Source organism: Camelus ferus, chromosome 10 (genome assembly GCF_009834535.1).
Source record: "Camelus ferus isolate YT-003-E chromosome 10, BCGSAC_Cfer_1.0, whole genome shotgun sequence".
In the NCBI taxonomy this organism is placed as follows: domain Eukaryota; kingdom Metazoa; phylum Chordata; class Mammalia; order Artiodactyla; family Camelidae; genus Camelus; species Camelus ferus.
The window spans coordinates 65,361,188-65,382,902 of NC_045705.1; the positions used below are offsets into that span (position 1 = coordinate 65,361,188).

At 39.4% G+C, this 21,715-nt stretch overlaps 2 protein-coding genes and 1 long non-coding RNA gene across 4 annotated transcripts in view; 1 reads left to right on the top strand and 2 right to left on the bottom strand.

Moving 5' to 3' along the window:
- The window catches only part of GPHA2 (glycoprotein hormone subunit alpha 2), a 29,574-nt gene that overhangs the window by 1,176 nt on the left and 6,683 nt on the right, over nt 1–21,715 (bottom strand). Inside the window, exon 2 of one of the 2 annotated variants that reach the window (XM_032489760.1) lies at nt 1–1,117. The gene's annotated coding sequence lies outside the window, so the exon portion shown is untranslated. Of the gene's footprint in view, nt 1,554–21,715 lie in introns of those variants that run through there. The other variant, XM_032489759.1, reaches the window with a different exon arrangement.
- Nucleotides 667–21,715, top strand: part of LOC116666517 — a 21,708-nt gene continuing 659 nt past the window's right edge. The window contains exons 1-2 of the long non-coding RNA XR_004323423.1: nt 667–792; nt 8,656–8,855. This is a non-coding gene — a long non-coding RNA (uncharacterized LOC116666517). The remainder of the gene's footprint in view (nt 793–8,655; nt 8,856–21,715) is intronic.
- MAJIN (membrane anchored junction protein) overlaps nt 1,766–21,715 on the bottom strand; it is a 26,517-nt gene continuing 6,567 nt past the window's right edge. Inside the window, exons 2-11 of the mRNA XM_032489758.1 lie at nt 19,979–20,096; nt 14,984–15,029; nt 12,525–12,600; nt 12,220–12,345; nt 11,349–11,380; nt 10,942–11,033; nt 7,861–7,924; nt 4,181–4,253; nt 3,243–3,360; nt 1,766–2,632 (exon numbers count right to left, since the gene is read on the bottom strand). Of these exons, the coding sequence (XP_032345649.1) occupies nt 2,587–2,632; nt 3,243–3,360; nt 4,181–4,253; nt 7,861–7,924; nt 10,942–11,033; nt 11,349–11,380; nt 12,220–12,345; nt 12,525–12,600; nt 14,984–15,029; nt 19,979–20,096 (791 nt within the window). The 3' untranslated portion in view covers nt 1,766–2,586. The remainder of the gene's footprint in view (nt 2,633–3,242; nt 3,361–4,180; nt 4,254–7,860; nt 7,925–10,941; nt 11,034–11,348; nt 11,381–12,219; nt 12,346–12,524; nt 12,601–14,983; nt 15,030–19,978; nt 20,097–21,715) is intronic.

A 21,715-nucleotide genomic window follows, 5' to 3' on the forward strand; every position in this document is an offset into this window, starting at 1 on the left:
CACTTCCAAGGCCGAGGAACTGAATGTTTTGCTGAGTGGCTTGCTGAGTGGCTCTTCTTGCCTCCTGCTGGTCTCCAGAAGATGCTGGCTCTCTGGGTTTTTATTTGCCAGTGTTCTGCAGCCACGCCCTCTTGGAGATCGGCTTTCAGGCCTGCCTCTCTGCCTGAAATCTCAGCAAAACCACCTGGGAAATCCTGCTCTTCTCTGAGGTGTGGTCCTCAGAGAGCAGCTTCTGCTACTTTCTGCTTCCCTTCTGTCTAAAAGCTGCCTGTGGCCCAGGGCTGGGCAAGTGAGTTAAGAGAAAAGCCCAGGAGCTGGTGGAGTGGGCAGCGTGTATGTAGTTGGGAAGAGAGGGCTCTAGATTGGGCTGAGTTGTGGCCACCTGTGTTCTCTTCCTTGCTGTGTGACCTTGGTTAAGGACACAAAGACACTTCTATTTAGGGCCTTGCCAGCCCACCCTTAAAACTACTAAACTCAGCCCTGCTTGTCTCTTTCATCCACTGCAAAGGAAAGGGTGGGGAGGAGACTCTTACGAACAAGGGAAATGATAGCAGTGGGGGTCTCCTGAGAGGTGTGTGATGGCAGAGCCAGGGGGAATGGGGGTGGGGTGCAGGTTCTAAGTCCATTTCAGAGTTTCACTGTCAAGTGGATGACTTTTCATCCTAGGGGTCAGCTACAGAGTGGGGCTCCCCCCAGCCCCTGGAATAACAGGAACCTGACACGTGGAAGAGACTGAAGCTGTCAACCACAGCAATCTGATTGTTTAGTCCAGCCCTGGCTCTGGTATTACAGGTGAGGCAACCAAGGCTCAGAGAAAGAAAGTTAGTAAAAATCACAAAGCTAGTTCATATCAGGGCTGATCTAGAACCCAAATCTCTTGCTGTTCATGCATGGTGTTAAATTATACTTGGGGCAAGAATGTGGCAAGTTGGAAAAAGACCCCTAGTCAGAGGAGCCACAAGGGCTGGGGCAGGGTAGAGATCAGAAGGAAGCCTGTGGTGATTCTGGCCCCACATACCCCAGGGCCACTTCCCTCACTGACCTGCTCAGAAAGGCAGAGCCAGCCACACAGCCTGCCAGAGCTGGAAAGCACTTAAGAGCTCATCAAATCCTACCCCTTCATTTTCCAGATGAGAAAATAAGAACCAGAAAGGAAAGTGATTTTGCTGAGATCTGACTGTAAGCTAGTTGGAATGGCACTCAGATCACCAGATTCTGGAGCTGTGCCTTTGAGCAGCTTTGTAAAGCAGGCTGTGTTTGGACAGCCAGGCAAGGTGGTAAACACAATTTATCTCTAGTCCTCCAGTCCTCACATGCAACGGCTTCCCCTTTGGCCATCCTCCCCACCAGTCCCAGGCCCTTTAGCAGCCCACCTCTTTTCGCCTCCCCACCCAAGGTAAAGGCATCAAAACGAGAGATTTCCAAGGGACCTCAGCAGTCCAGCCCCAATGTTTCCACTCACCACGGGAACCTTCCAGCATCTGACAGATAATAAGCTTTGTTTAAAGGCTAGAGGTGGTGACAAAGGCTCATTACCTTACAAGGTGACCCATTCTAATACTAGACATCTCTATGGTTAAAAAGTGATTCCTTTGTTCTGAGCTAAAATGAGTTTCCCTAAATTCCCGTATTTTGATCCTCTGTGGCCTCAACACAAGTCTAATATGTCTGTCTCAGATCAGCTGTTGGGTTACATGCAGAGTGAGGTCTGGGGTGAGGGTATAGCTCAGTGGCAGAGTGCATGCTTAGCATGCACGAAGTCCTGGGTTCCATCCCTAGTACCTCCATTTAAGAAGACGTTGGTGGTATAGTAGTGAGCATAGCTGCCTTCCCAGTACCTCCATTTAAAATAATAAACAAACAAACAAACAAACAAACCTAATTACCTCTCCCCACCACCAAAAAAAAAGACAGTTCAGATGTCCTGGTCTTCTCCAGGGACCCTAACCTACACTGATTTCCAGTTAATCTGATCAACTAATCTGCATTACTGTCTAGAGCCAAAGGGATAGGTAGGTGAGAAGCATTTATCTACTAAGAGACTGCACTTTGGGACCAAACTGGGTGAATTGAGGAGACATGATTTCTTGAGGGTCAGCAGGGCTCAGGACATTTAGTCTTGCAAGACCTCATTCTCTAACCCCGCCTGGGAAGTTTAAGGGTACAGTCTCCGCCTACCCAAAATGTTCTGTCAACAATAATCAGGGAAACACGGGAGGTTTCAGGCATTGTTTCTCTGTATCTTGAGACAAGAGTTTGCTCTAATTCACTAAATTCAGTCAATAACTCTTCATAAATAATTTATTGTCATTAGGAACCTAAGTGCTGGAGATGAAAGACCTAACTGGCCCATAGGGCAGTAAAATTCTCAGACTAGAGCATTTTAGAAAGTTACGTTCTTTTCTTAGCATTTTAAATTAGAAAAAACATTCCATTGTAAAGAGGTAAATGACAGGACAAACCCACAGGAGGACTCAGGGAGTTTGGGGCCCTCATTTTTCATGACTGGAGTGTCATAAGCAGAGGATGGAGTGGGAGGAGTCACTGCAAGAGACAATGCTCTTCCCACCGCTGCATTTAGAAGGCTCACTGGCTGCTCTTTCTGAAGAAATACCTAAACGGGAAGAGAGTGCTGCAGGAAGGAGAGCAGAGCAGGTTGAGACTCTTGAGGTCCACTTCCCTTCTCCCAGGTCCCATAGGGCTCCATTAGCTAGGGCATTCTGCTCTGAGGGACCACTGAATGGAAATTCAAGACTGAAACAGCATTTGAAAAGGCACCCAAGTTAGATTACACTCAGGAGGTAGAAAAGAAGAAGGAGAACCGCAACAGGAGGACTGAGCTCTAGACAGATAAAGGGATTTGCTAACTGTACTCAGCAAAAAGGACTCTGAAGACAGAGCCTAGATTTAGAGGGAAGAATGGAAACATTCTGGTAACCAAATCATCTGAATAGCCAAAGCACAATAAGGATAGTCTCTGTCCAAGCAGCCTTATGGAATCAGGCCCAATGCTGGGCACATTGGGTAGCGTAGGCTGTATAAAAATGGACAAGACACAGTCTTTGTTAAATTCATGGTTAGGGCCCTTAGAAATCTCATTTCTTTCATCCATCCTAGACAAAATAGAGATTATGCAGGTAATCTCCTTTTTCTATTCTAATTTTCTTGAGAGAGTCAATGAAGACTTTGGAGCTACATTGCCCTGGGTCTCAGTTTGATGGCAGGAGAGCAGTCTGTCCTACCTTAGAAACCCAAAGAAGCCACTGGTTCCCAGCTCTGTGGGTCCTTCAGGTGGAGGTGGATTGTTTTGCTTCAATGGTGGGATAATCTTCCCTGCTGGGCTATCCTCCCACTTAGAATCTGCAAGGAAAACACTCAGGCAGGGAAAAGGTGTTAGTCCATGGGCTACCTTCACATGAGCCAAAGGCAGGACACTGAACATGATCCAAGGACAGCCTCACACCAGGACTGTTTGAAGCCAGGTGAATTGTTTATTCTGATCTTCCCAATTTCATCTCAGCTCAGTAAGATGCTATTCTGACCTTGGAGTATTTTTTAGGTTAGGCCCCTGAGATTTTTACACTGCTCAAATCCCAGTTACCCACCACAGCTCGTGTGTCTTGACATGGAAAGAAAATTTGTTAAAGAATTCACTTGCTTACATGCCTTCGTTTATGATAACTGCAGTACATACTGAATCCTTATGCTGAGTGAAAGATCAGCAAGTTGAAAGGGCAACACTTCGACATACATTTCCAGCCCTTGCCAAGCATCTATCTGCACCTTCAATATTAACATTAATGCCCCAAAGGGTAGAGGAGAACAGTGTCCCAGAGGTTGTTCTCCAAGATAGAAAAGTAAAACACATCCCTCCCAACTCTGTAAAACTTATCACCCCATATGGAAATGTTTGGGAACTGTGGGAGATCAGTTTCACTATCAGAAACACAAGAAGGACATGCATTGCCTCCTTCACTCCTTTGGGAGCTGTGGGGGCTTCTAACACTCAAGAGCCAGCCCCTGGACTGGAGGATGACCAACAAGCACCTCCAAGGGAGCAAGGCACATCATCCACCGAGTGTGCCCAGACTCAGAGCTCTGTGCTGCTCTGCTCATCAGAGAACTAAAGAGGACAGCATGATAATTAGAGAAGAATAAATACGAATTTCCCAGAACCTACCCTGGTGTTGGACATCAGTGGTATCAAACGCTGGGGTCTCCTGCCATTCTTGCTGGGTTTTTCTTTCCCTGTTCTGATAAAAAGACCAAGAAGTCTTAAACTTTACTCCTTTATAGCTTGGTGGTCTGAACGCTATTTGCTGGGAAGGTGATTTCACATCAGTGCTGGGGCCTGGCTTCTGACTACCCAGGCAGGTTGTTTTCCTTCTCAGGAGTGTCCTTTTCCCATAGCAGCTTCCCAAACACTGTCCCTCTAAAATCATAATATTTAAGAGCCGAGAACAAACCAAGCTGGGTTTAACTTACCATTCCACGTTTCTTAGTGCCAACTATTGCCCAGGACAGAATATTGAGGTTTCAGAAACCTAGAGGACCTTTGCTTTACTTTGGAGGATAGTATACTCTCTGTGGTAAAACTGACATATAAACTAGGCATTATAAGACAGTGTGATAAGACCGCCCCATCAGTCCATGTAGTTTGTGGTGGCTGCTGAGGGGAACATGAGTAGAGTGGGTAGTAGTTAGTCACGGAAGACTTCACAGGAGAAGTATTATTTAGATGGGGCCGTGGTGGATGGCATCAAGGGGTCAGAGAGAATAGGGCATTCCAGACAAGGACATGATGCACAAGGGCATGCTGCCATTAACAAGTACATATGATCAGCAAGGCTACAGCCAGGGCAGCAGAAACATGACTATCCAGCCGACACGCTACAATGCAACCTTATTATTTTCCCTGTGCTACTGCTTTATAGACCTTCCTTTGTACTTTGAAGGGGACATCCTACAACCTGGTTCCAAGCCTATAATATTCTAGTAGACACCAGATAGTCAGAAACATGGTTTATACATTTTCTTTGAGAATCTTTGCCAACTGTTCACTCCCCTCACCCAGGCAGAACCCGAGGGCCTGACTACCCAGCAGTGCTGGCGAATTCCTTGAGCCATTTTGCTGGGGAAAGATATATAGCAAGGGGCCACGGACTGTCAGGTGGCTCTGGGAGGGCAGAGGACAGAGCATAGGCTGATATTTCTGATAAGCTTTTCCATAAACCTCTCAAATTCCAGACCCCAAAGGCAGCCACCTAAGTCATATTCCTATAAAATATAAAGGAAACTCTGGGGAGGAAGGAGACCATCTCTTACTTCTTCTAGATAGGGTAGAGATGGAAATTAGAGGGCCCAGTTCTGATTTCTAGCTTGAGGGAATGATTCTTACAGATGTAGTGAAACTGTGGTTTGAGGTCTAAATTCTGCTGCACTGGCCCTAATGAAAGCATCTACTAAGCTTGGCAGTGGGGACTAGAAGGGAAAAGGCCCTAGGGCAGAGGCATAGCCTACCTCTGAACAGGGGAGATTTCCCTCATAAGATAGTTTAGCCTTTGTGCTTTGCGCTCTCCTGAAATCTTAACAGAGGTCTCCTCAGGCAAATGATGTAAGAGAGGAAAACCATTATAGCCTAAAATAAGACTGAAGATACCATCTAGGACATCCAATAAGACATAATACCCTGAAAACCTGATGCAAGCAAGGTTGTGCCCTGTATGTTCAGGGCCAGATCTGCTTAGAAATGCAGTTCAAGCAGAGGAGACAAAAACAAAAACAAAAACAAAACCAAAAACAAAACACAGTCCGTTCACTTCTGGATCACTCATCTGCTCTCTCCTATTTTTTATCCTTTTAAAGTCTGGATCTCTAGATCTAGGAGCTGACATAACAAAGGTAGTAAGTCTGACCTTCCTTCCCATTCTCTTCAAAACACCTCTTGTGAAACAGAGACCTTATTCAGATATGTGTTGTATTCTTCTAAGCTTTCTCTGCACAGGCTCCCAATGCATTCAGATGTGCACAATCCACACTGACTGTGTTCTTACACGCTAACTTCTCCCAAAGGGGAGAGAGGATATTAAGCATTGGACCATAGGAGCAAATCAATTCTTCCAGCTCAAGTGACTTACACTAAGAATCGCTGTGATCACTTTAATTTAGGAGAAGTCTGCTCTCTGGGAACAGGGTCTACAATGGAGGCTGTCTCTGGGCTTTGAGTCAAAATCAATAAACATGTTCTTTTTTTTTTTTTGCTCAGAGTTTTTTTTTCTAAATCCAGTATCAGGATGAAAAGGTAATTATGTTGAGTAAGAAACTGTGGGTACTGTTCTTAAGGGAGATGATGTGTCAAACTAAGAATAGGAAGGTACAAAGGGTAGAGAGTGAGGGAAATGTTCCTTTAATAGTAATTATCTTGGTTGTATAAAGTGTCTTTGTTCTCCAGAGCTTCATGTACTTTCTTGTACTTTCTCATTTTTTCTTCTTCCCTCTCTAAAGGATGACAAGTATAGAAGAAGGAAACCATATGCCTAAAATTACTCCATGGGCCAGTCAGCCATGGGCACAACAGGGCTCAATACCCTGCCCCTGCCCACAGAGGGAAAGGTCTGAGTCCTTAAGGGTTCATTCTTTCCCCAACTAAATGATAAGCTCCTGGGAAAAAACTAGGTTTTATATGTTTGGGTGCATCTCAGCACTTAACACAATGCCTTGCAAGCCGGAGACAGAACTGTTTAGAAATGAAAATCACTTCACTTTTCTACTTTAAAACGTTTTAGGGAATTCCTGTGATCTTGAAGGTGGCTTTAAGGCCTTTTATGATCCAGGCCATGCTGACCTCTCCAGTAACATTTCTCAGCACTGTACTCTATACACCAGGTGTGTTGGCTTCCAGTCACCAAAACTATTGTATTCTTTCCTCTTAGCTTTAGTTCTTTGAGCTACTCTGGGAACTCAATCTCACATCCACTTGATCTGAGTGAAGTTCTCCTTTGTGGTCCCTTTGTACCCTGTGCTTCTTTTATCCTTACAACATAGCACATCTATCAGTAATTGTCTGTCCAGCTTTACACTTTTGGCATTTTTAAGGGAAAGCATGATAGCCTTAGTATTTGACATATAGCAGACACTCAACAAATGTTTGCTGAATGAATATGTAAATGTTTGCTCCATAACTGATCATGTCATGGATCTTGGGAAGGTGAGGGAGGTGATCTGTGAGTGTTTGGATACTTAAGGTCAGACCCTCTTTGGTGAGATGGGATAGAAAAAAGAAAAGGCACAATCAACAGCTATTTGAAGAAAAAGGGTGCTATTTTAGAGACTACTATAGAAAAGAAGTCCCCAAATGGAGGAGTAGATGTATGAATATCTAAATGGAGAACAGACCTCATAAAATGAATCAAATACTACTGGGGCCAGCCCATCACTGCTCTAAATGTCTTCTCTTACCAGTGTCCTGTGTTGATATATATCTAGCTTGTTTGTAAAACCTATATGTTCCGAGACTCAGACTCCAGTGCAGATGAAAGAAAAAAGGTTTCTAAAAAAAATTCTAAACTGGATCCCACCTCAATGCAAGAGACCTATTTTCTTACTTCAACTGCGGAGTATAAGAAAGCAGTTTTTAAGCTAACAAAAGGATTCATCGATGTGTGTATTATGCAGCTACTTTTAGGACAGATTGTGGCAAGGGTGGAATGGTGAAAAGTTGTTCTGCAGATGGTGAAACCTGAGAATGAGTCCAGTGAATTCGGTCTGTACTTAGGACCAAGATGTGCTGGTAACAGGAATCCTGACTTGTAACAGAGCAGGAATAGCCAAGAGTCTTGAAGTCTCCATTTTGGTGCTTACCCTCCTGGTTTCCACAGGGGGCTTCTTTTTGCTGAGCCCTTGGCTGGAAGTCCCCATCTTGGCCCTGAGGTGGGAGAAAAAAGCCCAGGAAATGTTACTGGCAGCAACAACATCACCACATTCAAGTAAATGTGGCCCAAATGAATATTTCAGCAGGTTGGCTATTTTTATGCCACTCCTGGCCTGCAGACTAAATTGTATAGCCAAATTCTCTCTGGGTGCTGATTTAATTCACAGTAGAATCACAATTTGGGATGTAGGGGCTGAGAAAAGGAAAATGTGATTGACAGCAGGTATTAGATTTTGAAATACTTGTTGTGCATCAAAACAGAGAAAGGGAAGATGTGAGGCCTTGTCGCCATGGCAAATTTAGTCAAATGCAACTGAGCAAAGCTTCACACCTCCAAATGCCCTCACATTTCACCTGGCTGGGAAGGGAACTGCCTAACTCTCCACTGACAAGTGCATTTTGAGGGTGTAGAGGTCAGCTCCTTTGAGGTCTATCCTCACTGCTCCTGTGTATCTTGGGGCCCACATAGTACCAGGAAAAAAACAGCTGCTGTTTCTAAACCTGAGCTGAAAGTACTTTGGGCTGGAGCACAAACCACACGTTGGATTATCCCAGTATCCCTATCTAAGTGCTAATATAAACGACTGAGTTGTTTTACAGACTCATTCTGTCCCTGACAGAAAACCAAAAGAAGAAAATTAGTAGCCTCCCCAATAGTAACTTCAATATATTAAGGGCTGTACTCAATACTCCCCCTCCAATAATTGATGCATTCCCTCTTGTAGACACTGGAACCAAAATGGAGACTTCAAGCCCCTTGGCTATTCCTGCTTTGCTACAAGTCAGGATTCCTATCACCAGCACTTCTTGGTCCTAGGTGCAGACTGAATTCGCTGGACTCATTCTCAAGTTTCACCACCTGCAGAACAACTTTCCACCATTCTGTTTTTGCCACAACCTGTCCTGGCCTGGACTACATTTTAAGGTAGATTTCCAAAAGCTTATTGCTCACTGGGTAAAATAGGATTATATTTTATTTGTTCTCACTCTTTTGAAGGTTTCTCTATGTTCTTGTATAATATCCTGGGACTTCGTATCTTGTGCCTTGTGACTGTGTTTCTTGATAGTGCAACCATAGTAAACACTCACTGACTTGGATTCACATGTTTAGATCTGGTTGCATTTCCCCCCAGCCTTCATCTTGATGAACAGAAGAATTCTACTTTGCTGAGGAAGGGACTGTTCAAATTACATTGCATACTGAAGGAAAAAATACGAAGCTGGAGGCATAACCCTCCCAGACTTCAGACAATACTACAAAGCTACAGTAATCAAAACAGCATGGTATTGGCACAAAAGCAGACATATGAATCAATGGAACAAAATACAGAGCCCAGAAATAAACCCATACACCTACAGTCAATTAATCTTTGACAAAGGAGACATTTTGAATATACAATAGAGAAAAGACAGTCTCTTTGGCAAGTGGTATTGGGAAAGCTGAACAGCTGCACGTAAATCAATGAAGTTAGAACACTCCCTCACACCATTTACAAAAATAAGCTCAAAATGGCTTAAAGACTAAAACATAAGACAGGATGCCATAAATCCTCTATAAGAGAACATAGGCAAAACATTCTTTGACATAAATCTTAGCAATGTTCTTCTGTGCAGTCTACCAAGGCAAAAGAAGTAAAAGCAAAAATGAACAAATGGGACTTAATCAAACTTATAAGCTTTTGCACAGCAAAGGAAACCACAAACAAGTGAAAAGACAACGTGGGACTGGGAGAATATATTTGCTAGTGATGTGACTGACAAGGGCTTAACTTCCAGAATATATGAACAGCTCATACAACTCAATACAAAAAAAATAAACAAGCCAATCAAAAAATTGGCAGAAGACCTAAACAGACATTTCTCCAAAGAAGACATATAGATGGTCAATAGGCACATGAAAAGATGCTCATTATGGCTAATTATCAGTGAAATACAAATCAAAACTACAATGAGGTATCACCTCACACTGGTCATCATGGCCATCATTAAAAAGTCCACAAATGATAAATGCTGGAAAGGGTGTAGAGAAAAGGGAACCCTCCTACACTGTTGGTAGGAATGCAATTTGGTGCAGCCACTATGGAAAACAGTATGGGGATTCCTTAAAAAACTAAAAATAGAGTCATCATATGATCCAGCAATCCCAGTCCTGAGCATATATCCAGAGAAAACTCTAAGTTGAAAAGATACATGTACCCCAATGTTCAGTGCAGCAGTAGTTACCAAGACATGGAAGAAACCTAAATGTCTATTGACAGATGATTGGATAAAGTTGTGGTGTGTGTATATATATATATATGTACACATATACTTCTTTATGACTGAGTAGTATTCCATTATATATTTTACACATATTAAATATATTTTTAATAAAAATATATAATATATAGTAGAATACTACTCAGTCAAAAAAGAACAAAATAATGCCATTTGCAGCAACATGGATGGACCTAGAGATTACTATACTAAGTGAAGTAAGTCAGACATAGAAAGAGAAATATCATGATACCACTTACATGTGGAATCTAAAAAAATGACACAAATGAACTTATTTACAAAACAGAAATAGACTCACAGACACAGAAAACAAACCTATAGTTACCAAAGGGGAAGGGAGGGGGATAAATTAGGAGTTTGGGAATAGCAGATACAAACTGTTAGATATAAAATAGATAACAAGGTCCAACTGTATAGCACAGGGAACTATATTCAATAGCTTGTAATAACCTATTAATGAAAAAGAGTATATATATGTATAACTGAATCACTATGCTGTACACCAGAAGCTAATACAACATTGTAAATCAACTAGACTTCAATAAAAAACAAAAAATTACATTGCAAATATCAACTTGCTTCCTTTCCTTAGTCCACCTACTAGAATACGCACTAGGCAGGTGTGAATGAAGCCCTGAGAGAGTGACTCACTCAAATACAAGATCAACCAGCAGCAGTAGCTGGCAAAGCCTAACTAGGATGCAGGGGTTAGCCCCTCTCCTGAGACCACTGACCTGTCCAGCCGTGGCCTGCTGGGGGAGCCGGGCACTTCTATGCGTTTTCGTTTCCTCATCATGGGTCCTGCTGCTTTCTTCTCTGCTAGGACCTTTAGAGAGGAACCAGACTCCTGTGACTCCTCCTTTTCCAGGTTTGCTCAAATGAAGGCACAGTGAAGAGAACTCCCCATCTTTAAACTGCCAAAGGCAACTTTTAACACCAGCTTTGCAAGTAAGGATAGATATTCTGTTAGAGACATAGTCTCAGAAATCTAGCCAGGGGAAAAAGAATGTCTCACGTATAAAATTCTGATTGGACTTGGGCAGCAACCAAGAGGCAAAATAGAAGAGACAAGAGCAGGACTTTTTAGACAACAAGAAGCAATAAAGGCAATTTTCATTTCATACAAAAAAGGGAAACTTACCAACCCAAGAGGACTGCTGTTTATTGGTTTTCCTACAACAGGAAATTTCAGTGTCATAATGGATCAAGACTGTTTCACCTGGATTTCTGGCTATCATAGATTTCTCAGAACTGGTCCTAGACAAAACTTTGGTGTGTGCCCTTCTCTCATCCACCTGAGACCACTTTTCCTAGAAATACTGTCTTCAAACTTTCTTCCTCCCTTATTTTAAAACTATTGTTATCTAAAAATATTTTGATTCACACTATACTCTTATTACATAAAGTGGATGATCCCTATTACAAAAGGAAAAAGTGGAATATCTGGTTTCAGTGACAAATGAATTGGGGAGATATTCTGAGGTAAGGCTTTTATACCTTTTTTCAAATCAAATTGGCATGTGTTTCCTCATCCCTCTATTTCTAAAAATGGCAATGACCCTCAGAGATTAAAAATTGGGAGATATCTCTAAGACACCACTAAGGTGAGCCATTAAATATTCTAAAGTGGAAGGAATAATTTATATAGTATCTTTCACTGAGTGACTACTCTAGGTCAGACTTTGCACTTTCCATCTTCCAGTATTTATACATTTAATATTTTTAACAACTCAATAAGATAGGTACTATTATTACTATTCACCATTTAACAAAGGAGGCATAGAAAGATTGAGTAATTTATCTGAGGTCATATAGCTATTAAGTGGCAAAGCCACCAAGATTTGAACCACACAGTCTGGGTTGAAGCACATGCTCCTGACTTCTGCACTGTGCAGTGCTGAGGCCCAGTCCGACTGCCTGTTTTGCCATATTAAATTTGCACTGCTGATCCATGGATGCTCAACCTTCCCTTTTTTCTTCTCCACCACCCACACTTCTGTCATTCTACTTACTAGGTGACAGGTTTTCATGAAACCATTTCATCTCCACATACAGAGTGAAAACAAATGGGTAGGGAACCAAGACAATTTCCCCATGTTTGAATTTCAGGTGGGACACACTCTCCCATTTGCTTTTATCTGGGTAATGTGTTAAGGAGTGACGAAAGAAGCCAGCACAAATCCCTGAGTGCTATTTTAGAGAAAAGTCTCCCTCTCCTTTCCTTGACCTACCCTCCAAACTGCCTATGGGTTTGTTGCTTCCATTTGAATCTACAATGTGAGTCATAGTTCATTTCCACCCAGGAATGAAAGGATACAGGGAAACACAATGAAGTGTTCTGTAGCAAATGGTTGCAGATTGTCCAAGTTTCCCAAAACTACACGAATAGAATCCTGAAAAAAAAAGAAATGATTTTAATACTGTCTAATCTCAGCCAATCTATCAACTTATCCTTGTTATATCCTATATTCTTTTAAAGCTGAGCTGTTCCCTGAATATGCCTTCTGTTTCTCCATGTCTGTGCTCTTGCGTTGTCTCTTCCCTCTGCCTGAAATACCCTTTGAACTCATCAGCATATGATGAAATTCTACCTGTCCTTTTATGGTACAGTTCAAAAGCCATCTCCTCCAGAAACTTTTCCCTGATTTCCCAAGTGGCATTAACTATTGGTCTCAAATATTACAGTAGTTAGCCTTGGGCCTTTACTATATTCCATGTATATATTTTTATTTTCCTTACTGAGAAATCTCCTTAAAGTAGAATATACTTGATTTACCTTAGCATCCCTTCTATGGTGTCTACCATAGTAGGTGGAGCATAACAGGTCCTCAGCAAATATATACTGAATTAATGAATAACACTGGTATTTACCGATATATACTTATTTTGCTTTTACTTAAGTCAAACCTTTTCTTCTACTCGCTTAAAATATTAATTTATCTCTAATTAACCTATGCTTGTTAGTATACAATAATTAAACAATTTGGTATCGTAAAAAGACTACTGAATTTTTGTGTGAAAAATGTGTGAATTTCAGTCTCAGCTTTGTCATTTCATCTCTAAGACTCATTTTCCTCATATTTGGGCTCACAGAAAACAGAAACTATGCCATGTTCATCTTTGTATTATCTCTATTAGCATAGTATCTAGCTTATAATTTTAATAGCTAGCATTTATTAAGTAATCACTATGGCAAGTGTTACTATTTTTATACATATTAATTTAATACTCATAAAAACCTTATAAGATAGACAGTTCTATCATCCCCATTTTACCAATGAGGAAACTGAGACAAAGGGGTAAAATAACTTATTGAAGGTTACACAAGTAGCAATGGTGTAGCTAAGGTATGAACCCAGGCAGTGGGGTTCTAGAGCATATGCTCCTAACCTTTGGGATACATTGCCTATCAATAAATGCTTTCTAAATGAACGAAAGGGGATGATAATATTTGCCTAAAACTAATGAGAGTAAGAGAAAGAACATAAAAAGCTCTTTAAAACCTTTTAATATAGTTTAAATTTATGTAAGTGCTCTCTAGCCATCATTAATTGAGCTACTATGTGGCAGGAATTGCACACATCTATTTCTAATCCTCACCACAATCTTGAAAACTGGATTATTTTTCAATCTCATTGACAGGTAAGGAAACAGACTCAGAGAAGGTAGGTAACTTTCCTGAAGTCACGCTGTGAAGGCAGAACCAGAGTTCAAATCCAGGTTTCACTGCCTCTAAAGTCTATGCTCTCTCTTACTATGTTGCTTTGAGCTTTTCTCTGTCCAAATTAAGTGAAGCAAAGTGAAATAAATTTTACTCTACTCATAATTAAAATGAGCAGAAAACTGTCATGGTCCTATATGAACATAATTGTTATTTATAATGATGCCTCTGAGGTCCTGGAAGATCCTAATGTATCTTTAAACACATAGCTGAAGAGCCACAAGTACCTTTACGACTTTGACTCAAATTTTTGGTTTCACAGTTTTGTGTTTGTGTATTTAATTATATTAAAATGCTTTGAAATGTGGCAGCATATGCCTTCATAAATCACAACAGTCATAGATCACTCAGCTGTGAAGTTAGAAAAGAATCCACTAGTTACAACTGAGGCAATTAAGACCCAGAGAGCTATGTGATTTGCCCAGGTTCACACAGCTAACTAGTGGCTAAAGAGGACTGGAATCCAGGGTCAGCCCCCAGAACTCTAACTTCGCGTCCGATGCTTTCACCCATTTACAAATTTGTCCACTTGCTCAGTCTTCTTCCTGTGAGAGAACCTAAAGTTACAGGAGCTGGGTAGAAAAGGAATGAAAATGAAGTGGGAATAAAGCAACTGCAAATGTTTCCAATTAAAATGAAGACACAGCAGCCTTGTCTGTGTATTTACAGTTGAGTTTCCTGAACGTCAAGTACCAGGCAGTGGTTGGGATGGTGAGGTTTCCCAGAGCCCTGGAAGGCATCAGTCTTCCGGAAGCTTTGTCTGTGCCAGCTGCCACAAAAGAGAGCTGCCGGTGGCTGCGAATTCTAGTGGAAACAAAATAACTCTTAGCCTCAAAGGTGCTGACACTTCAACTAGGAGAACTGAGAAAGAATACAGGCTTTAATTTCCCTGGAAAAACAGTAACGTTTCTTTGCAGAGGAAATGTGGCAGGGAGAAGCCAAGTAATCAAGTGGAGGTTGTGACTCAGTTTGCAGGAAATAATTAAAATCTGAGTAAGGATGCATCCTCAGCTTAAAGAATAATATTCCCAGAAGTTGTCTGCTTCTTTCCCTACCTCCAGCTCCTGGACGATGACATCCTTATTTTCTACATCTTCCCCTCTAGAAGTAAACAGACAAGAGAGATAAGAAAGCCAAGAAGGAAAGCTCTGTAGACAATAGACTCTATCTAGTAGAGCAAAAATGACACTTCCCCTGAGCTAAGGGAACATAACTAAGTAACAATTGTGTGTGCTGACCCAGTGCTCAAGGGAAGAAGAGATCATCTAGGTGCTGTGGTCTGAGAACAGATACAAGGCTGTTGGAAAATATCTTCTCCATTAACGAGCGTGCCAAGACCTGAAATTCCCACTGTGAAAGTTAATTATTTGTTAGACCTGTTGTACAAGTGTAGTCTGTGAACCCCTAGGGGTCCTCAAGACACTTTCAAGGAGTCTCCAAATGCAAAATTAGTTTCATAATAATACTAAGATGTTATTTGCCTTTTTCACTATATTAACATTTGTAATCAGTAGTGTAAAATCAATGGTGAGCAAAATTGCTGGTGCCTTAGCATAAATCTAGCCAGATGCAGTAAACTGTACTAGCAGTTATAGTTATCTTTTCTGTTACACAGGGGGAAAAAATCATTTCATTTAATATTTTAGAAAGTAGTAAAAAAAAAAATCAAAAATCCTATAAATCTCAACCTTGAAAACAGGTCTTTTACATACATTATGTATAATAAAACAGGACGTATGCATAGAGCACTTCAACTGCATACCAAAACATGATGGTTGTCTTGAGGAAAAGCATTAGTGCGACTATTCAAGTTGCAAATTGAACTACCTGCTTTCTTCATGGAATGACATTTTACTTGAATGATCAGAAGACAAACAAACTATAGTTGTTATTCAGACTTGGGAATGTGACAGACATTTTCTCAAAAATGAACAATCAGCTTATCAATGCAAGGAAAACAACTGACAGTATTTGTTGTCAAGGATAAATTTTGGGATTTCAAGCAAAATTTTGAATTTTAGAAAAATTCTATCCATGACTGTGAGGTTGACAGCTTCCAAATACTTAAAAATATTTTTCTGATAAGAATGGTAGTGATATTAGCAAATACGATTTTTTTGTTATTGTATGATGAAATGTGTTGACATCTGAATGATCTGCATGAGTCAGTGAACCAATATTTACCAAATGGCCAATGAAACATACCACATTACAGAACAATTCTAGGTAAAAGATTCATTCAAAGAACAAGGTAGACCAATGGATTTTAATGTAGCAGAGTTCAGAAAGTTCAGTGATTAAACTTCAGATTCCACATTGTAACTAACCTTTAAAAACCTGCCAAGTTTAAAAAAACAAAACTACGACTTGTCAAGTTTTGATGTAGGGTCGAAGAATAATATCCACAATGATCTGAGAAGGCTATTAATATATTCCTAACTTTCCCAACTACAAATCTGTGTAAGGCCAGATTTTTTTCATACAAGTTCAACCAAAAAAAAAAAAAAATTCATAACAGATTAAAGGTAGAAGCAAATATGATAATCTAGCAGTTTTCTATTAAGGCAGACATTAATGAGATTTTCAGAAATTTAAAACAATGCTAATCTTCTCATTAATTTTTTGTTTTGGAAAATATAGTTATTTTTGTTTGTTTGTTTTTCTGGGGGAGAGAGGAAATTAGGTTTATTAATTTTTTAATGGAGGTACTAGGGATTGAACCCAGGACACTGTGCATGCTAGGCATGCACTCTACCACTGAGCTACACCCTCCCCTGGAAAATATAATCATTTTTAATAAAAATGTGTTAATACCTAATAGATATATTACTATTTTAAAGTTAATTAATACATTTTAAATTGGGGGAAAATATATATAACCTAAAATTTTCCATTTTAACCATTTTTAAGTATACAATTCAGTGGTATTAATTACATTCACAACCATGGTGTACAACCATCACCACTACCTATTTCCAAAGCTTATTGTGGGGGAGGGTATAGATCAGTGGTAGAGTGCATGCCTAGCATGCACAAGGTCCTGGGTTCAATCCCTAGTATCTCCACCAATTATCCCCCCCGCCAAAAAATTACAAAGCTCATCTCCACAAATAGAAACACTGTACTTACTAAGCAATAACTCCTCATTCTCCCCTCCACCTAGCCCTTAGTGACCTCTAGTCTACTTTCTGTCTCTATCACTTTTCCTATTTTAATACTTCATATAAGCGGAATCATACAATATTTGTATTTTTGCAACTAGCATACACCTGGGAATGAAATTGCTGGGTCACATGTTAATTCTATGTTTAACTTTTTGAGGAACTGCCAAACTGTTTTCCGTAAAGGCTGCCCCATTTTACATTCCCACTAGCCATGTATGAGGGTTCCAATATTTCCACACCCTTGCCAACAACTGGTATTTTTTGTTTTCTAAATTATAGCCATCCTAGTAGGTGTAAAGTGGCATATCATTGTGGTTTTGATTCGTATTTTCCTAGTGACTAATGATACTTGTGCTTACTGGCCATTTGTATATCTTTAGAGAAATGTCTGTTCAAGTCCTTTGTCCATTTTTAATTGGATTGCTTATCTTTTTGTTGGTAAATTGTAGTTCTTTATATATTCTGGATATTAAGCTCTTATCAGATATATGATTTGCAAATATTTTCTCCCATCTGTGATTTGCCTTTTCATTCTGTTGGTAGTGTTCTTAAATGCCCAATCAAAAAAATTAAATAAGTCCAATTTATCTAATATCTTTTGTTGCCTGTGTGTTTGGTATTTTAAGACACCACTGCTAAATCCAAAATCAAGATTTGCCCCTATGTTTTTTCTAAGTTTTTTTTATGACTTACTCTCTTAAATTTAGGTCTTTGATTCCTTTTTGGTTAACTGTTGTATATTGTGTAAGGTAAGGGTCTAACTTTATTCTTCTGAATGTGGATATTCAGTTTTCTCAAAATCATTTGTTAGAGACTGTTCTTTCCTCATTGAATGGTCTTAGCATTCTAGTCAAAAATCACTTGACTATAGATATTTACTTCTGGGCTCTCAATTCTATACTATTGGTCTATACGTCTGTCCTTATACCAGTACCATAATTTGTGCGTGTGTGTGTGCATTTGTCTTAACCTTTTTATTAATTGAGGCATAACTGACATATAACATATTAACTTCAGGTGTATAACATAACAATTCAATATTTGAATACACTGCAAAATGATTGATCACAATAACTCTATTTAACATCCGTCACTGCACAGTTACAAAAAATTTTTTTCTTGTGATAAGAAGTTTTAAGATCTATTCTCTTAGCAACTTTCAAATATGCAATATGGTATTATTAACTATAGTCACCATGCTGTACATTACACCCCCAGGACTTACTGATTTTATAACTAGAAGCTTGTACCTTTTGACCCCTTCTTCACCCATTTTGCTCACCCCTACACCCCACCTCTGGCAACCACCAATCTGTTCTTTGTATCTATAATTTCAGTTTTTTTGGGGGGGAGTTTTTTCTTTAGATTCCACCTATAAGTGAGATAACGCAGTATTTGTCTTTTTCTGTCCTGCTTCACTTAGCATAATGCTCTCCATGTTGTCACAAATGGCAAGATCAAAAGTCTTGCTTTATTTGAGGAAATGGCCAGCACCATATTTTTTGCTTACTTGAGGCTTTGTTATAAGTTTTTAAATTGGGAAGTATGAGTATTCCAACTTTGTTCTTTTTCAAGATTATTTTGGCAATTTGGGGTTCCTTGAAATTCCATATAAATTTTAGGATTGGCTTGTACATTTTTGCAAAAAAAAAAAAGCCATTAGGATTTTTGACATGGATTGCTTTGAATCTGCTGATTGCTCTGAGTACTGTTTTCATCTTAATAATATTAAGTCTTCCAATCTATGAACACAAGATGTCTATTTAGGTCTCCTTTAATTTCTTTCAGCAGTACTTTGTAGTTTTCAGTATGCAAATCTTGCATCTCACTGGTTAAATTTATTGCTAAGTATTTTTTCTTTTTGATGCTATTACAAATGAAATTGTTTTCCTAATTTTCAGATTGTTTGTTGCTACTGTATACAAATCAATGTTGTATACACTAAAACTGAGTTAGTATCCTGAAACTTTGCTGAATTCACTGATCATCTCTAATAGTTTTTGTTAGTTTGTGTGGATTCTTTAGGGTTTTCTGTATATAAAATCATGTGGTCTGCAAAGAGAGATAGTTTCACTTCTTCTTTTCTAATTTGTATGCATTTTATTTCTTTTTCTTGACTAATTTCTCTGGCTAGAACTCTGGTACTATGTTGAATAGAAATGATAAAAGTGAGCACCCTTGTCTTGCTCCTGATCTTAATGAAAAAGCTTTAAGTTTTTCACAACTGAGTATGATGTTAGCTGTGGGTTTTTTATATATGGCCTTTATGCTGAGGGAAGTTCCCTTCTACTCCTAGTTTATTGAGTGTTTTTATCATAAAAGGGTGTTGGATTTGATCAAGTGCCTTTTTTGCATCAACTGAGATGATCATGTGTTTTTTCCCCCTTCTTTCTATTGATGTAATGTATTATATTAATTGATTTTTATATGTTGAACTATCCTTGCATTCCTGGGGTAAGTCCCAGGGGTTTAAACAATACCAATCTTCTAATTAATTCTTAAAAAAAAGTTATTTTTAATAAAATGTTATTCATTAACATTTAATGATACATTATTTTAAAATTAATAAGTTTATTATTTTATCTATCTGATAAATACTGACAAGTATAACCCACTTAATCAAAAACTCTGGAATTCTCAATTTTAAGAGTGCACAGGGGTCCTGAGATTAAAAAAATTTGAGAACCACTGCCCCAAAGGTATGCCATCGCTAATTAAAAAACTTACACGAATAATACATATACAGAATATAAAATACTTGGGAAAGAGTCCTACAAGGTGCTGCTTCAGTCAGTCTCCCAGATTAGGTGAAGGCAGAGAAGGAATGACCTGTAGGAATGTACTAACCTGTGTTTGCAAAGGCTACTCTCCTAACTTTAAAATTACCTGATGTTGTTGCCATATCTGATTTTGAATTTATATACATTGGATCCCGCATGAAGAAACCTTGTCTCTGGAAATGGGTAGGTGAAAGGTTTTAAACCCATTGCTTCCAAACGATAGCCTAAATAAAGTAGAGACATTAGAGAATTATTGAACAGCTAAAGATGGTTCCTTATGTACAGGAAAGAGAGCCTGCCCAATCTGTAGTACTTCTTCATGAGTAAAATGTCTAGTTCTCAGTACCACTGCCCATGTCCCAGGCTCAGTTCTGACGTTAATTACCTGGACCATTTTCTTACCTGCGTGGACAGGATATATGGTGTTTGGGGACAACCTCTATACTTGAAATCAAAAGATCTGAGTTGAAGTTTTGTTTATCTTATAACCTTGTGCAATTTACTTCTCTTCCATGAAATTAATGATACTAACATCTGACGACTCACAGGGTTTTTGTTAGGACTAAATCTACCTCCAAAATATCTCTTGAATCTATTTTTTTCCCTTGTCCCCATTTTCCCTGGAACCTAGGCCAATGTAAAGAGGACTAAAGTCAAATAATGAAACAATTCAAAGGATGCACCAATAAGAAGCACAATCAGGAAGACCTCTGCTATTAATTTTAGATGAAGTTTAGCACACGTCCCTGCCACAACCAATGCAGTAAATCAGGATGTATACTAACGTTTTCCAGTGTTGCCAAGGAATACCTTATCTTCCCTACCTCTCAACTATTCTTCCTCTTCACCACTTATGAGAGTGCCCTATGCCACAAGAGTGCCTACCATCCTCCTAGCAGTAATTAGTTTTAATTTTCTTATTCCAGAATCTCTGCTCATTTAAGGTCCTCTCTGTGGGAAACTCAGGAGAAGGGAGAAATGGAAAGAGAAGTATGGCATGTCTATTCTACTCCAAGAGGGCATTTGGTATGCACTCAGAAGTAAGACTCAAGCACACTGTGATTTTCTAAGTCACCAGACTTTTCTGTGCCTCTTTTTATTTGTAAAGTAGAGATAATAAATCCTGCACTTTCTGGAAGTTTAAATAATAAATAATGAGAGTAAGAGGTCCAGAGTTCCTAGGATCAAATCAACCTATATACAGTGAGAGGTATAGATTTAGAGGCAGCTGGTATGGGATAGATAGAACAAGCACAAAGTAAGAATAAATTAGGTTTTAATCTCAGCTCAATTGTCTATATATAGTTTCTCTGGGCTTTGGTTTTCTTATTTATAAAATAACAACAACAACTTTTTGTCATACCCTCTTCTAAGACTTTATATATAATTTCACTTAATCCTCACAACAAGCCTATGAAATAAGTAGTCTAAATTTGATAGATGAGGAAATTGAGGCACTGAGAGATGAAGAAAGCTTTCAATGGCTATGAATGTTGGAACTAGGATTCAAACTGAGGCAGTATAAATTCAGACTTGATGCTCTTAATCACTTTTACACTCTGCTTTCTGGGATTATTAGGAAGAAAAAAATGAGATAACGAACATAAAATTATTTTATAAGTACTAAAATATTATACATACATAAAGGACTATTTTCATTATTCTTTCTTCTCCATTACCCTGATACCACGTCTACTCAGCAGGGAAAACTCTAGAATGGTAAAGTCAGAAGATCTATGTGCCCAAAGAATGGAATTTCCCACAATTTCTAAAGTTCAAGTCTGGGGCTGCCAGTAAAGAGATATCCCAGTGTCTGATCCTGGCTGCCTGGGATTAGAGTGAC